General features: G+C 41.4%; 2 protein-coding genes across 2 annotated transcripts in view; one reads left to right on the forward strand and one right to left on the reverse strand.

Annotated features, from left to right (window-relative positions):
• Positions 1–4,669, forward strand: part of RPL37A (ribosomal protein L37a) — a 10,060-nt gene extending 5,391 nt beyond the window's left edge. The window contains exons 2-4 of the mRNA XM_042446177.1: positions 2,023–2,151; positions 3,894–3,976; positions 4,518–4,669. Of these exons, the coding sequence (XP_042302111.1) occupies positions 2,023–2,151; positions 3,894–3,976; positions 4,518–4,581 (276 nt within the window). The 3' untranslated portion in view covers positions 4,582–4,669. The remainder of the gene's footprint in view (positions 1–2,022; positions 2,152–3,893; positions 3,977–4,517) is intronic.
• Positions 4,670–8,952: 4,283 nt separating this feature from the next.
• IGFBP2 (insulin like growth factor binding protein 2) overlaps positions 8,953–17,500 on the reverse strand; it is a 135,841-nt gene continuing 127,293 nt past the window's right edge. The window contains exons 3-4 of the mRNA XM_042455290.1: positions 15,626–15,766; positions 8,953–12,003 (exon numbers count right to left, since the gene is read on the reverse strand). Coding sequence (XP_042311224.1) covers positions 11,836–12,003; positions 15,626–15,766 — 309 coding nt within the window. The 3' untranslated portion in view covers positions 8,953–11,835. The remainder of the gene's footprint in view (positions 12,004–15,625; positions 15,767–17,500) is intronic.

A 17,500-nucleotide genomic window follows, 5' to 3' on the forward strand; every position in this document is an offset into this window, starting at 1 on the left:
ACATTTTTCTTTCAGTTAGTCTCAAAGGTGCTACAAAATCCCTTGGCACACTGATTTTCCAGACTAACACAGCTATACCTTTGAATTGCATATACATAGGCGGGATACAAACCGCCGCCGGTTAATCCGCGGGGGAGCCGGAGCCTCCACACAGCGCGGCTCCCGTGCAGACCGAAAAAGAAGCTCCAAAATGGAGGTTCTTTTAGAGTCGCGTTTGCGACGTAGCGAGGCGCCTGGGGCGCACTCGCTACGTCACAAAGGACGCGACGCGTACGGACGCTCAGCGTCCGATACACAAAGATGGCGCCGGCCATGTAGAAGGGCCGGTGCCATCTTGTACGGATGGAGTCCGTATTAGGCCCAGGGGCGTCTAGAAGAGACGCCCCTTTTTAAAAATGGGACATCCTCCAGACGTCCCAAATGCCGGTTTGTAACCGGCCATAGTAAGAGGCAAGTCAGCCCTCTGTATCCAAGGATATTTTTATCCACAGATTCAGTCATCCAGGTCCTGATAATATTAAAAAATAGTATAAATTCCAAAAATCAAATTTTGTTTTTGCCACTTTATATAACGGACACGATTTCTCTATGCCATTGTACTTAATGGGACTTGAGCATCTATGGATTTTGGTATCTGTGGGGGGGCAGGGTTCTGGAACAAAACCCCATCAGATACCAAGGGTCCATTGTAATAAGATGTATATGTAATAAGATATTGATGAGATCTGAGACTGCAGCCAAGAAATCAGAAGAAGAGTAGAATTGGGAAGGGCAGCTATAAAATAACTAAGACACGATCCTGAAGAGTAAAGGTATACAACTAAGCACTAAAGTCAGACTTGTCCAGTCCATTGTATTCCCTGTTACCATGTATGATTGTGAGAGCTGGACAGGTAGGAAAGCTAATAGGAGGAAAATCAGATTCTTTTAAGATGTGGTGCTGGATAAGAGTGCTGAGGATACTGTGGACAGCCAAAAAGACGGACAAATGAATTAGTGAACAGATCAAGCCTGAAATCTCATTGGAAGCCAAGATTATCAGATTGAAGCTGTCATATTTTGACCATATCGTGAGAAAGCATGAATTATGACAAAAGACAATCATGCCAGGAAAAGTAGAGGGTAGTAGAAAGAGAGGAAGACTGCATGCCAGATGGATAGAATCAATCAGGAAGGTCAGGAGCCTGAATTTATAGGACCTAAGCAGAGCAGTGGAGGACAGTGAGTCTCGGAGATGCCTCATCTACAGAGTCGCCAAGACTCAGGGACAACTCGAAGGCAGTTAGCAACAAGAAGATATCTTGAAGATAGAACCCAAGTTAAACATGGAATTCATTTATATTTTTAAGACTGAAGCCAATGGTGGTAATAAAATCATCTTCAGAGAACCTTGTTCTTCTGGGCATTCTGCCTTGTGCTAACTCTGCCAGTAGCTGGGCCTGGGGTTATGACTGTGATGGAGCACTTCAGATGAGTGGTTTTAGCCTCGTAGAATCATAGAGTTGGAAGAGACCGCAAGGGCCATCCAGTCCAACACTCTGCCATGCAGGAACTCTCAATCTAAGCATCCCCAACTGATGGCCATCCAGCTTCTGCTTAAAGACTTCCAAGGAAGGAGACTCCACTACACTCCAAGGGAGTGTATTCCACTGTCGAACAGCCTTACTGTCAGGAAGTTCTTCCTAATGTTGAGGTGGAATCTCTTTTCCTGTAGCTTGCATCCGTTGCTCTGGGTCCTAGTCTCTGGAGCAGCTGAAAACAAGTCAGCTCCCTCCTCAGTATGACATCCCTTCATATATTTAAACAGGGCTATCATATCAATTGCTGTTTTTACTTGCAAGCTAATCCTATTGAGCACAGTGGGATCTAGGTAAACATGCATGGAGTCAAGGTGCTTAGTCTTCCTCTTAGGTTTGAAACATGTCTGGCTCACTAACTGTTGTAATGAAGGTAAGCATAAACAGTGCTGATAGGTTTGACACATGCGAGAATGTGACATTATTTGTTTTCCTGTTGTAATAGGCCAAGCGTACCAAGAAGGTTGGGATTGTGGGTAAATATGGTACCCGATATGGAGCTTCTCTGAGGAAGATGGTGAAGAAGATTGAAATTAGCCAGCATGCCAAGTACACCTGCTCCTTCTGTGGCAAGGTGAGAGCTGCCTTCATTGCACAGGCCTCCCATTCATTGTGGAGTTTATAAACAGAGGTTGCCCGTTCTCTTCACTTTTTGTGTTCTCTCTGTGTTAACATTATAACCTTCTGGAAAATTCTCTTCCTCATGAGACCCATATGCTCTAAAACAATTTACGAGCAAATAATTTTAGATTTAAAGATGATACCTTTCTGAAATGTGTACAGGTATGACTCTTGGTGTATGGGTTTTTAGACAGTCTTATTGTACAACCCATCTCTCATCCTGGTTCATATTATAGGTTTCAGGTTTAAGTAAAAGCTATTGGAATGAATGTGTGCTTCATGTGGTGTTCTGAAGTGATTTATTTTTATTATGGGTGTACTGTAAAACAGCATAATCCTAGCACAGTTGAAAAAGTCCAGATTTACTAGTCCCCCCCCCCCCCCTTATTGGATCAGCTCTGTTGAGGAGGTGCTGGCAGGCAGAACTGTTTGCCTTTCCTTCCAGTGCCATGGCTGGCTCTTTCCTTTGCCCTATGTATAAATCAAACAACCTTTATATGTGCCAGAATATAGTTCACCATTTTGATGTTGGATAGTGTTGTGTTTTCATGTATTCTGTTTGGTGTGGAGATCACTTTATGCCAGGCATGGGGAACTTCTCATACCCAATGCCTCCTGCCATTTTCAGAGATCCACACCACCTTATTTCTATCTGTACACCGCTTTGATCACTGCGGAAAAGTGGTTTATAAATAAAACTTATTATTATTATTATTATCATCATCATCATCATATACCTTCTTTTTTAAATTCAGAAAACCCCTCACACATTAAGGGATGGGGTGGGTTCATTCTCACTATGTTATCATTGCCCCCTCCATTTAGGCCCCAGGAGGAGCCTTTTTTCAAAGTCAGAAGTGACGAGTTCCAATTTTCAAAAAACAAAACAAACCAAAAACAAAACATGAGCAGATGAGGACAATAAGTAAATAAATAATTCTGTAAAAAGCAAAATTGCCCTTCACCCACTAGAATATGTGAGTGGTTCCTTCCCTGGAGTCCAGGGGGAGGCTTAAGTGGCCAGTGGTTACATTGCCACTTCTGCTTTATATAAGATCCCATCTGATCTCAGAAGCTAATCAGGTCAAGCCTGATAAGTATTTGAATGGGGACCTCCATGGAACACCAGGATCTCTAGGCTATATTTCAGAGAAATGCAATGGCAAACCACATCAGAGTGCTCCTGGAGTAAGAAAACTTCATGAAATGCACGGCACTACCAGAAGCTGGCAGGTGACTTGAAGGGACACACATAGAAATTTAGAAAATATGCATTACGATAATGCAGGCCAATATCTAGCAGAACTACTGGATGCTGCTGGTTAGGAGGTGAAGGTTGTTTCTTGCTTCTCAGGTATGTGAAAGCACTGAAGATTCCTGGGCACAGCTCCATTTCCCCTCCTGGCTGCTGATTAGTTACAGGAGTGCATATGAGTGCTGTCCTGGGAAAGAGGTGGCTTCCACCCCACCACCTCTCTGGGCTGTGTGTGTTTTTTTCACTCCAGGTGTATGTGGGTGCATCCTCCTGGCCACTCCCAGTTTGTGGCTTGGGGATGGGCAGAGCTGCACCCAGGTCAGAGAATATGAATTTATTCTTCTGATTTGTCTGTATGAAAGTTGAGAGGGAAAAAAATCCTGAGAGGCAGTTTCAGTACATGTACAGTTGATGTCCTAAGTGCAGTGTTTCTCTTACAGACCAAAATGAAGAGGAAAGCAGTGGGCATTTGGCATTGTGGCTCATGTATGAAAACAGTGGCTGGTGGTGCCTGGACATACAAGTAAGAGAAAGCAGCAGTGTAGCACTGAATGGTGTATCCAGGGGGGAGGAAGCCTGTTTTTATCCATTGTGGGTGCTTGCTTTGAGGAAAACAGCCAAGCTGAGGTAAATGAATGGTCTAGTACACACTGATCTACTGATGAACCCCCAAAAGATGTTCTTGCCAGTCAGTAATTTGAAGTGTATGGAATGGGAAACAGCATACCTCCAAAGTTACTGGAAGCAGCTTTATTTTGGCCTGTCTGTATGGGCCCTAAGATAATCAGTATTGTGACTAATACTGTCTAAATGTGGCTGCTGTTTGTGTTATTTCCAGTTCTTCTCACCAAAAAACATGGCATCTGGTGCGCTTTCCACCCATAAGGTTTTTGCGAATTGTTTGCACTAAAACTCAGAACTCTGCACACTACTCTATTCCTGGCAAACCCTTTGGCTGTTTATCAGCTTGGCAATAATTCAGTCCAATTATTAGCTTTAAGAGACAAAGAAAATGCAGCATACTTTCTTTGGTGTAACATTGGTATTTTTTTATTTTTTTCCAGCACCACCTCAGCAGTGACAGTGAAATCTGCCATTAGAAGACTGAAGGAATTAAAAGACCAGTAGAAACATATTTTTGTTCCATTGCTGTTAGTCTTTCTCGGTTGACTCAATTCACGTGCTCTCTCACAAATTAAATGTGTTTGTGAAGCTGTATCCTGGTCATTTGTTGTATAGATAGTTCCTTTAGGTAGTGTGCCTTTGAACACAGTCTGTATGGGGGGAATCTGCCAGTACTGTAAAGGTATTGCACACATGTACATTTGTACCATTTTAAATCACTTTAAACAAAAATAGAATATACTAGATACATTTCCCAAAGGCATGTAGTAATTACAATCCCAATAAAAGTATGAGGAACAAACTTAACATGTCTACTGAGATTTAAATGAGAGACTTAAACATACAGTTGAATTTACTTGGGTTTAATTTAGGCCAACCTTTGACTACCCCTTCTGTCCTTTGCACTCTCTGCCAGCAATCATAGAAGATTTCAGCAAAGCCTATTCAGTCTAAACTTTTTGTTTCCTTGAGTGTTACAATTTTCTTCTATAAAGCAAGTACCTCCAGATTTCAGGTCCTTTCACTTAGTCAGATAGGAGACCAGAAGAGCCCACATCTTGTTAATCCTATTGCTTGGAAGCAGTTTTTAGCAGGGAAGGTTGCTAAGAAAATAGTATTCAGAGAAATATCTGCAGTCTGTTTTACCATAAAATGGCATAAAAGAATCCAGTAGCATCTTTGAGACTACTGTACTCTAGCATAAAAGTTTGTAGACTTTTATTTTGTCAGCTACATGGAGTCAGTGGGAGACAGCATGGTGCAGTTTGAGCATTGGACTACAACTGGAGACCAAGGTTTGAATCCCTGCTCGACAATGGAAACCTACTAAATAGTCTTATGCAAGTCAAGACACACTGAGCCTCAGAAAACCCCGATAGCTTCATAAGCTGGAAGTGACTTGAAGGCACACAGCAACAAATAAAGTGAGCCCACTGTCCGTGTCTGCAGCTGTATATAGAAATGGGTCACGGGTATAGGAGTGTAAAATGTAGTAATAAACCAGTTAGCCTGATAGGTGGTGCTGGGTTATTTTGTGCCTTTTGAAGAAAAAAAAGAGTTAAAATACCCATTGTCACAATTCACTGTGCTTTTTACAAATTGTAGTGTTTCCTAAGTAGTACACAGGTGATACCTCTCACAATTGTAGATCAGCTGGTTGTTAGGGAAGTTCTCTGTAGGACCTCTTACAGCATGGATAGAACAGATGTGTTGGCCATCATAAATTGCACCACAACAATTCAAAAAATCACTATGAAAGTCATGTCTCATACTACACTAGTTATGGAAATTAGCTTCCCTAAAGGCTGCAAACTGGTGTCTAGTCCCATCCCCTGGGCATGGTCAGAACCCATGCAGAGGTAGTACGAATGGTTGCATTTGTATGTGCCTTCAAGTTGTTAGATTCATGGCAGCCCCATGAATTTCATAGAGTTTTCTTAGGCAAGGAATACTCAGAAGCCGTTTTGTCAGTTCTTTCTTCAAACAGCATACAGTATATGATACTTGGTCTTGTGCCCATCCAAGTACTAATCAGAGCTGACCTTAGCTCCCAAGATCAGACAGGCTCTGGTGTCTTTAGGATATTTAGGATCTAAAATGGTGTGCCTAGCAAACATTTCATAACATGCAACATAATGACCCACTGTAACCTAATCTACACTCAGCAACATTTTACAATGAGGAAATACTGCAAGAGCGGGATCCTACTTGTGCCTGTCCGTTCACTGCTGATGCTTTTGGAGCATCTCCCAAATTTAGACCAAATCTGACAAATGGCTTCTTGTTGTAGTTTGTTCTTTCCTTTGTGAGCAAAGCAAAGCAACTCTGGTTAAGCCCATATTAACACTGATACATCACAGGGTTCTGAGCTACAGAGTAATAAGTATACATATAGAAGTTGGAGGCCTAGCCATGTCAATCTGGAATATCAGTATGCAAAGGGATCTTGCAGTACCTTTGAGACGGACTGCAAAAGAAGTTGTAGCATATGCTTTCATAGACTTCGTCTACTTCCAGAGATGCATGGAGTGAACTGGTGCCTTTCCTCCTGCCTTTGTCCCTCAATAACCATTGTTAAAACTGAGTTTATCACATCACCATACTCACAAGTTTTGCATTGCTATGGCTGTTCATACACTGATTACAGAGATCTTTCCTGGGCACAAGTTGACTCCATGCATCTGAGGAAGTAGACCACATCTACGAAAGCTTATGTTACAATGTCTTTTGCACAGTTGGTGTCAAAGGTGCCCTTTGCATAGAGAAGTGATAACTTTGACAAAGACCAATTTTAAAATTGCACTGGGCCCATTACAGAACCCTGTGGGACCCCACTGGTCACTTGTATCCAGGATGAAAAGGAGCCATTGTTGAGCACCCTTAGGGTTCAACCAGTCAACCAGTTACAAATCCATATAACAGTTACCTTGTCTAGCCCACATTCTACAAGCTTGTTTGCAAGAATGTCATGGGGAACTTTGTCAAAGGCCTTATTGAAATCAAGATATACTATATCCACAGCATTCCCTTCATCTAACAAGCTGGTAATTTTATCAAAAAAGAGATTAGATTTGTCTGGCATGGTTTGTTTCTCTGAAACCCGTGTTGACTTTTTGTGATTATGGCATTGCCTTCTAGATGTTCACAGACTCTCTGTTTAATGATCTGCTCTAGAATCTTTCCTGGTATTGATGTCAGACTAACTGGACAATAATTGTTGGGATCCTCTTTTTTCCCCTTTTTGAAGATGGGGACGTTTGCCCTCCTTCAGTCTGCTGGGATTTCTCCTGTTCTTCAGCAGTTCTCAAAGATTATTGCCAATGGCTCCAATATTACATTTGCCAGTTATTTTAATACCCTTAGATGTAGTTCATCTGATCCTGGAGACTTATATTCGTTTAGGTTACACAGGTATTCCTGTACTATCTCTTTATTTATGCTGAAATTCCCCTATTTTGTCCTCTGCTCCATTTTCCTCAGGTTGAGCACCCTTTTCCTTTTCCAAGAAGACTGAAGATCCCTGTTTGAAATTGTAGTTGTAAAAAAAATGGTGCCATAGAGTGAGAAATTTTATGATAAGGTGTTGAAAGACTGAAATTTGCTGCATAACATTACTTTATCTGAAAAATATTTGTGGTATGATCGTGGTGAAATACAATCCCTCTCTATATCTACCTAAATTTCTGTCACTGAAGGATAATTGTTAGCTCAATATGTTCATATTTTTTTAAAAAAAATATATATGTTCATATAATAAAACTTAGCATCTTACTTTTTCATGAATAACCTTGTCCCGTTTTCATCTCAAGAGAGTATGGTCAGCTTTCCTATAGTAATGCTCTATTTTCTAATTAAAACATTTACATAAAATTGTGGGGAAGAGTTGGGATAAAGTACATCCAGTCCTGTGTGTACAGTTGGGGACTCAAATGGAAATGTATTTTGAGAATTGTGAGTTCAAATTCACCTGTTTGCTGAACTGCTGTAAAACTCAGGCTTCACTTCTGCAAATGGCCTCATGTGGGAGCTGCAGCTCTACCAATTCCTGTTTCCTTCTAGTTAAATTGTGGTACTTCTACATTCTGCTGTTTCTGTACTTGCACAGCACATGAAGGGCAGGGAATTTTTTTTCACAGAGATGATGGATATCTATACTTTTCAGAGAGTAATACTGCAATTTAGATGAAGGCACAAGCTGCATTTTAATAAATGTGCGCTGCTTTTTGTCTTGCAACTTTCACAATGAAATAGTCTCACCAAATTCTAACATGAACTCTTCCATCTCCTTTATTTGCCTTTCTTTGTGATGCAGTTTCAAATACATGAACACAGACTGGCTCCTTTCCTTGCACAGATGATGCTTTGCTTTAGGTAATAAAGTTGGGGTGTATTGGAGCAAGTGTTGTGTATGGATTTGAGTGCTGGACTAGGATACTGGGAGACCAGAGTTCAAATCCCTAGCCACAAAACTCATTGGGTGACCTTTGGCAAATCCCATTCGCTCAGCCTCAAAGGTAAAGGCAAACATCCTCTGAACAAATCTTGCCAAGAAAACCCAGTGATAGAATTACCATAAGAAAATGAATCTTACAAAGCAAAGAAATACCAACCTTTTTCTTTCAATTAGTCTCAAAGGTGTTACAAGAACCTTTAGCACACTGATCCAGACTAACAAAGCTATGTCTTTGAATTTTACTGCTACAAGTAAGAAACTGTACTGTTTTGAGCAAAGGAGGAGAATCAACAATGGTGGATATTCAGTGGTGTCCAATGAGATCTTCCTTTATAGTCAACATCAAGAACAGTCAGCTTGGAGAATTCGGATATTCTTATGTTGGGCTACACATCTTTCATTACACCAAGAATTGAGACATATTTTTGTTTGGCATCCCATTTAATTTATTCCAGCTTTCTCATATTTTAACAATCAAAAACAACAGAGAAAGAAAACATTTGTGATTTCTAAACAGGTCTACAAATTGTGAGCTGATGCTTTCAGTATCTGCATGGAAAGCAGCCCAATTTGTCTTTGATGGTTATCAACAGAAAAGAGATAGCACCAATTTTTAAAAACAATTACTAGGTGTTACACTATGGAATTTGGATGCCTCCAAAGGTTGGGCAGGGGATGACAACAGTCCAGCATCATTGATTTATGCCCCCAGAACCTGAAGAAACAGCTTTCCATCATGGTTCCAGGTTTGTACTTGCAAAACAAAAAATCTACAGCTAAAGGCATAACTTAGCAGGGCAGGCAACATTCCCATCAAGGCACTAATCCTAGTATTCTTGGATGCTGAATAGATTGGAAATGGACAGTAAATAAAATTGAGCTTATCCCTCTGTTTCCCACATGCTTTGCTGGGTTGATGATGGCATATAGGGACTCCAACATTAAGGCGAATTCTTATTTGAAAAATGTGAGAATGGATTTGGGATATGCCAAAGCACAATTTGGGTGAGAAATTGTCATACATGGCAAAGGCAAGTTACTGTGTTGCATCACCAAATGGGCAGTGAGAGAACCTTCGTTACGTTTAACTATTACCACATCAGGTTAGACCACCATAGTCTTCCAAACAATCTAATTCTATGACCAGGGCACAGTGCCCTTTATGAGAATTTCTTTGTGAATTTTGGGATCTCTGCCCATCATAATCACATTATCCCTTCACCTTTTTCTGCCCTTCTTCTTTTGGGTCCATCTTCCTTTAGAGTGGTTCCAGCCTTTTGGTACACCTGTTCTCCCTTTTGAGCATGATCTATTGGCCATCATTTCCTTTGGCAAACTTCTCAACAGCTCTTTACATGTTGTGCTCTAACTTTCACTTCCTTTTTCCCGGATAATCTCTGCCTTGCCACCACCCCCCCGCCACCCAAAAAAAGAAAGAAAAGAAAAGAAAACAAGAAAACTCAATAGCAAAATTAGTCCTACAAGCCATTTCTCTTGGGACAAATCAATGCATATTTGTATTTGGTGTGGCAAAAGCTCCAGGGGATTTATTTACCACACCATTTTTACAATGGGCTGTGGGAGGAAAGATAACCACGGGGAAAAATCCCTCCCAAAGGCCTAATTGCCATAGAAGGGATTTATCTTTCTAGATGGTAACTGATACAAAAACAACAACAACAACAAAAAACACTCCCTCCAGCAGTTAGCTAGATCAAGGACTGTCACAAAAACTCAAATTGTCTACCTGTTGCACACTCACTCAAGTTCTACAGAAAATGAGGAAACGTTGGCTTGCTTTTCCCCCTTATTTTATATGTGTGTGTGTGTGTGTGTGTGTGTATACACACACACACACACACACACACACATACATACACACATACACCACCACCCAACCTCCAACCTCCAAGTATATGAGCCTAGCAACTGTCCTGTAAATATAAATTGGTATATATAATACAAGAAACCTTCTTATCAATGTAGCTCCTAAATAAAATTTCAGTACCTGCACAATCCACACAGAAGCAAAATCATGTATGTGTGTGAAACCTCAGAGAAACCTGATCCATTCCTGCATTCTGGGTACAGAACACAGTTTCCCCACTAGTTCCCACATATTATGTATTAACCTACATGCGTGTCCATATATGTAACTGTGTGTGTATTATATTTCTGTATGCATTTCAGGGTCTTTACAAAGCTCTCTATATAATGTAGTTTACTTACAAAAACATAGGCATTGCTCACCTGGGTCACCTGTACCAGGAGGAAGGGAGATTGGCAGCAACTTACACATGGGTTTTAAATGGGTTTTTGCTTCTTTGAGGAGGGGGAAAAAAGAATGCCGGAGTTATTCCCCTAATACCTGACCCCTCTCCCACTTGTCTTTTAAAGATACTTTTTATTATAGAAAAGAGTAGCATCAGCATAAAAAGAGTGGTGCCAGTATTAACATTTCTTGCTTATCAACACTATTTCATAGGACTAGGCCTATTAGATGTTGAATCTAAGGCTCCACCAAAAGGAGAGTGAAGTTATACAACATGGCTTATGGTATTCCATTTTTAATGGACAAAACTCCATTTGTAGGGTTGTAAGAACTTAATGATGGTGGGGGGGAGGGAGGAAGGGGGCTGTAGCTCTGCAGACATTAAGTGCATGCCTTATGGAAGAAGATGGTGGCAAGGTGTAGCACCCTCTAACCCCCCCCCCCCAATGCTTTTCAAGAATGAATGTAGCATTTCTGCTGGTCTAAACAGGGATTCTCCCAACCTTCAGGGATGCTACAAACCACCTAATGACCAAATGGGACCAGCAGGAAGAGGTTGGTCAGGTTGCTCTATGTAGCAGGCAGTATATGCAGTATTTACAATCTTTGGTCTTTGGTGTATGTGGGGTGGGAGCTGCGGCGAAGATTATCTCATCCAGCCTGATGGGAGCTTAAGCACCTTGGTTCTTTGGAGAGACCTGGGTGAAGAGGGTAGGGAAGTTCCCTGTCAGAACACACCTGTCTTATTGGTGTCACGGCTGTACCCAACCCAAAAGAGGTACTAAGTCTCAGGCAAAAAAGTCTGAGAAACCAGTCCCTCCATCATCAACCTGTTTGCAGTTCTTCCACAATGGTTTAAAGGCAAGCAACTGAGAGGTACGTGTACCTGCAAAGAGCTGGGAACTGCTGGAAGGAAAAGGAAGGAAAAGGAAAACAAAAACAAAAACCCAAGCCCAAGATGCATTGAAACCCATGTAAAATCCAACACTGAAACTAGGCCATGCTGCCTGCCAGTGAGTGGGAACGTGTCCATCTATTGCACACGCAAGGCGTGTGCTCCTCGATTCTCTTGCTCATGCCCGGTGTAGAAGAGGTGGCATTCAGGATCTCCACGGATGGTGGGTGCTCCTTGGATGGTTTTTCCAGTATTGGGATTAACACACCAGCATTCCCCTCGCTGGCCATTCACTGACATTTTGCACTAAACATGGAGAAGAGGAGAAAGAAAAAGAATGTTGGCTAAAAACATACCGTACATAACAGTACGCAGCTAACAGTGACTTGACTTCCCAAACATCATACATTTTATTACTCATCCATATTGCCTACTGGGTAGGTGAAAGCTTCACAGAGTTTTAGATCAGCCAATAGCTCAGCCTCAGCAAAGGCATCCCCCCCCCCAAACAAATCTTGCCAAGAAACCCCCATAATAGTTTGCCTTAGGGTTGCCATAAATCGGAAACAACTTGAAGATACACACACACAAAAAAAAATCTAAAACAAGAAATTAAACTTAGAATAATACAGATGGGATAACCCTCTGCCGTGCACAAGCACCCAACTAAAGTATGCCTAAATGATGCCCATCCAACTTTAAAGAACTTCAAAGATGGAGAGTCCACCCTCTGAGCCCATCCATTCCATCGTTGAATAGCTTACTGTAAGGATATTCTTCCAAATCTTTAGGTAGAATTTCTTTTCTTGTAATCTGAATCCACTGGTCTTGGGAGCAGTAGCAAACAAGCTTGCTCCATCAACTTCATAGACATCCCTTCAGATATTTAAAAATGGGTCTCATATCACCTCTCAAGCTAAATAAAGCCAGTTCCCTAAGCTGTCCATCATAGAGCTTCCAACACTTTGTTCCTGAACTGAGATAATCACCCTGCCTGCAGTTTTGAGCTGATCTAAAAGAAACCCATATGTTGGTGCAGGACAAGGCCGTGTTGAAGTGCACACTTCAAGCACCACAAATACACTGGTGCCTCGGGTTACGAAATTAATTCGTTCCGCCATTCCTTTCGTAACCCGAAAATTTCGTAACCCGAAAAGGCTTTCCGTTAGCACTGGAAAGCCTATAGCTGCACTTTGCAGCATTTGAATTTCACGCCGAAATGAATTTCGTAACCCGAAAAATATTTCGTAACCCGAAACAGTTTTTGCCAATCCAACTTTTTCGTATCCCGGAAATTTCGTAACCCGATCATTTCGTATCCCGAGGCACCAGTGTAGATCCCCTCAGGGGACAATGCTGTTGAAGAGGGATTAAGCCACAGCTGTGGGGTGTGGGCCTTCCAAGGTAATTAAAACCTGGGGGCACTGAGGTTTGCCTCTTTCATCCCCAAAGAAAGAAAGAGCAATCAAAGCAACCACACCCTCTATTTTTGTTCACACCCAGTATGTCCAGCAGGGTAATTGCTAATAAAGTGTGTGTGGGGGGGGGGGGGGGGGGAAGCATGCCAGCTGGTCTTCAGAAGGGAAAAAGCAAAGAAATGTTGCCTGGCAAGAAAATCTGGAGAGAATGGTAGGTTCTCCCCTGCCAGGAGGGTGTGTACAAAGAAAGGGCTCTTGGCTTCCATGATCTTTTCTTGGCCCTAAGACTTTGCTGCTTGGGTCAGTAGGATGGAGGGCCAAGCCAGCCCTTTTATCTCAGGGAGCTTGATCTTCATCTAGCCCCAGGCTGAAGAATAGACAAGATGGTTTGCTCTGCATGCCAATTCCAAAAGATTGGGGCCTCATGCCAATAGCTTTTGTAGGTGGTGCTGGACAGGGTATTTTCCCAATGCACTTAGAAAAATGAACTTTGAATATATCACTGTACTTACCTGGAGTACTTCTTTTTGTGATTCAGGATTAAATATGCTACAGATGGATCAGCTGCCAACATGGAAGCCCAATCTGTCCTCAGTTTCCATCAGAAACTTGTCACTGTACTCCTGACCCCCAACCCCATGATTAAATCAACTCAATGACACAAGATTTCCTGGAAAGAGCTGAACAACTCATCCTGTCATTCTTCCATGCTACACACATACAGTCAGTCCTCTGTATCCAACCAACAGAATGAACTTCAACAGGGAGAAATGTAAGGTACTGCACTTAGGGCGAAAAAATGAAATGCACAGATATAGGATGGGAGACACCTGGCTTAAGGAGACAACATGTGAAAGGGATCTAGGAGTCCAAGTAGACCACAAGTTGAACATGAGTCAACAGTGTGATGCGGCAGCTAACAAGGCCAATGCAATTTTAGGCTGCATCAATAGAAGTATCGTATCTAGATCCAGGGAAGTAATAGTGCCACTATATTCTGCTCTGGTCAGGCCCCACCTGGAATATTGTGTCCAGTTCTGGGCGCCACAATTCAAAAAGGACATTGAGAAACTGGAGCGTGTCCAAAGGAGGGCGACTAAAATGGTGAAAGGTCTGGAAACCTTGCCCTATGAGGAACGACTCAGGGAGCTGGGGATGTTTAGCCTGGAGAAGAGAAGGTTAAGAGGTGATATGATAGCCCTATTTAAATACTTGAAGGGATGTCATATTGAGGAGGGAGCAAACTTGTTTTCTGCTGCTCCAGAGACTAGGACCCGGAGCAATGGATGCAAGCTACAGGAAAAGAGATTCCACCTCAACATTAGGAGGAATTTCCTGACAGTAAGGGCTGTTCCACAGTGGAACACACTTCCTTGGAGTGTAGTGGAGTCTCCCTCCTTGGAGGTCTTCAAACAGAGGCTGGATGGCCATCTGTCAACGATGCTTTGATCTGGATTTCCTGCATGGCAGGGGGTTGGACTGGATGGCCCTTGCGGTCTCTTCCAACTCTATGATTCTATGATTCTATGATTCTAATTCTTTATCCACAAATGCAACCATTCATGGCTTGAAAATAATTTTTTAAAAAAATACCTTGACACTATTTTAGTATGCCACTGTATTTAATGGGACTTGAGCATCCACAAACTTTGATATCCATGCGGGGGGGGGGGGGGGTCCTTAAGAAAACACCCAAAACCTTCCCAATGGGACTTCATTTTTCCATCAGCATCAACCATGATGAATTAGAAGAAATGACAGGGAGGGCTCTTGACACTGTTTTGTCCTGCATGGCTTTCAAATAATTTTAGATGCAATTACTCTCCTCTATTTTGGCTTCTTGTCCACCCCCCAACCCCCACCACCCAATTTGCTCTTACTCTGTTAAGAACTTTTAAATCAGAAGTTGCCTTGGAGACCTTTGGGCTGAAATGTAGCTCATAAATAATTCCATGAGTAATTTTTGTAAAAAATAAATACTGAGAGATGCAATCTGGAGAGTCGCAGTTCTTCACCCTTGTAAAACACAGACTGCTTTTCTATAACCCACAGAGTGGAAATCTAAGGTTGAAGTTAACACAGTTTCTCACAGCTTTTGCTACATAGCTAAGTATACATAAAGTTACATAATGTAGACCGTGTGAGACTTTCAGTCAGACCAAGATGTTTTGTGTCAGCAAAGTGACAAATAATCTCTGGATTTTAGTTTAAATTCAAAGAAGCCATCCAAGGTTCTGAATCTATTTGGGGGATAAGTTTCCAATCTTGGATAGCCCCATTAAATTTCAAATTAGAACTCATAATAGATTCATCACCCCATTAATAGAGAAACCACCTGTCTTTGCTTCATAAAGTGAAGCATGAAATGGTGACATATACACATTTTTTGAATGTACTCAAAGTTAGCCAGGTTATTTTGAAATTTGAACCAAGAAATCCTATGCTATGAATAGAACTCTCTTGACTTCTGATGTTGTCTGAAGAAGCCCTTAAATACTCCCCTGACTTGCCTGTTTGAGATTGTAAAGGCCTTGTTTGTCGCAGTTTGGAATATTCAGGGAGTAGAGGTGCTCTAATGGACCACGCTCATCTGGTAGGCGCATGTTTGAAATACGTTCCAAGACCTGATCCAATTCCTGCTGGCAAGGGGTCTGCAAAAAGCAAAAAAAGCAAAAGAGAAAGGAAATAAAATCAGGTTATTGGATTCCAGTCAAACAAATGGAGATGACTGTTACATTCACTTACAGATACACTTATGGTAAGACTTCCACTGGCATACACCACAAAGATAAGTTGTTCATCTTGCTTCACAAAGCCTCTCAGACTTTATACAATAGCAAGTACATTTCTATACTGCTTATCAGTGCACTTATGCATTCCCTAAGCGGTTTACAACTAAGCTAACTGCCCCCAATAAGCTGGGTACTCATTTTAGCGACCTCAGAAGGATGCAAGCCTGAGTTGAGCTTGAGCCCTTTTGCTGGTACTGAACTCACAACCTTGTGATTTGTGAATGAGTGGCTGCAGTACAGGCATTTAACCACTGCGCCACCAGGGCGCCTTTATCTAACTATATTTGTTTCAAATCCTGAAATTTCCTTACACCCCGATTTCAAACTGTCAGAACTACGCATGAGTTCATTTAACTTATAGCTGTACTACTTCAAGATCATTAAACATTTTTTAAAAAGTATCCAAGAGTTGTGATGCAATGGCATTTTGCCTAGAGCCTAAAGATGCAACACTATTAACATGTCCATGTCCATACAGCTGACTACACTTAAGATGACATGTTTTGAGAAACTGGCATGCAACATCTTTGATTAATGGATATGAAAACAAAACTGTGCAAGAGACAGAGTTCACTGCAACATTAAAAAAGGATGTCATCTTCTAAACATGCAATTTTAGATTGGACTGGAAACTGCTCAAATACTTTTTGTAAATATTTAGGACTGCTTTGGGACTTATTTACTTATTTATTTATAATTTCCTTCTTAGAATTGTGTATGATTACATGCCCAAATCTGCAGAAATTTCTTCATACTAAGTCAATCAAATTCAGCCTGATATTTAATATTTAAAGCAGGGTTGAGAATCATGTGGCTGCTGAACTGCAACTCCCAGCATCCCCCCAACTATGCTGACTAGGGCTGCTGGAACTTGTAGTCCAACATCCTCTGGAGGGTGGCATGATTCCCACTTCTGGTTTGATGGCCTGTAGCCTCATGGGTTGGAGTGATCACATATGTCTTTCCCAGGCAAAATGCACATGGTTGCAGATCTTTAAATGGGACAGAATACAAAGAATGAGTTTCTATGGTAAAGCAATTCCCATGGCCCTCCTCTGACATCTTAAAAAGGCAACCGTGTATTCTAGCATTTTGCGATCACAGTACACAAGCATGGTATTTGATACACATAGTTTAGTGACTTGGATCCTCAATTTTCAATTTCTTTATAATAACAACAATAACAATTTTATAGGCTATGGTACTTAAAACTGTATGTACAAAAATAAGGTTGACTTTGTTTGATCCATGTCTAATAAAAATCAAATACAAAAAAATCTGAACAAAGTTCAAAGCATTCAGAAAGTAGAGTTGAAGCCTCATGAAGAACTCTACAGTCCTTCCCATAGACTGCAGGGGGAAAAGTGATATGTAGGCTTCAGAATTCAACTGATCTTAAAGAACATTAGGTTACTTTGGTTCAAAAATTGTAAAATTTTTAGCATATGGTAATATCTTGAACTCACCAGATCCCATCTGAACTTAGAAAGTAAGAAGGATCAGGTTTGGTTAATATTTGGATATGGGATCACCAAGGAATATCATATGTTATAGGCCAGTGAGAGAAGACCACTGAAATCCAGGCCCTAACAT

The sequence above is a fragment of the Sceloporus undulatus genome, chromosome 1 (assembly GCF_019175285.1).
Source record: "Sceloporus undulatus isolate JIND9_A2432 ecotype Alabama chromosome 1, SceUnd_v1.1, whole genome shotgun sequence".
Lineage (NCBI taxonomy): Eukaryota > Metazoa > Chordata > Lepidosauria > Squamata > Phrynosomatidae > Sceloporus > Sceloporus undulatus.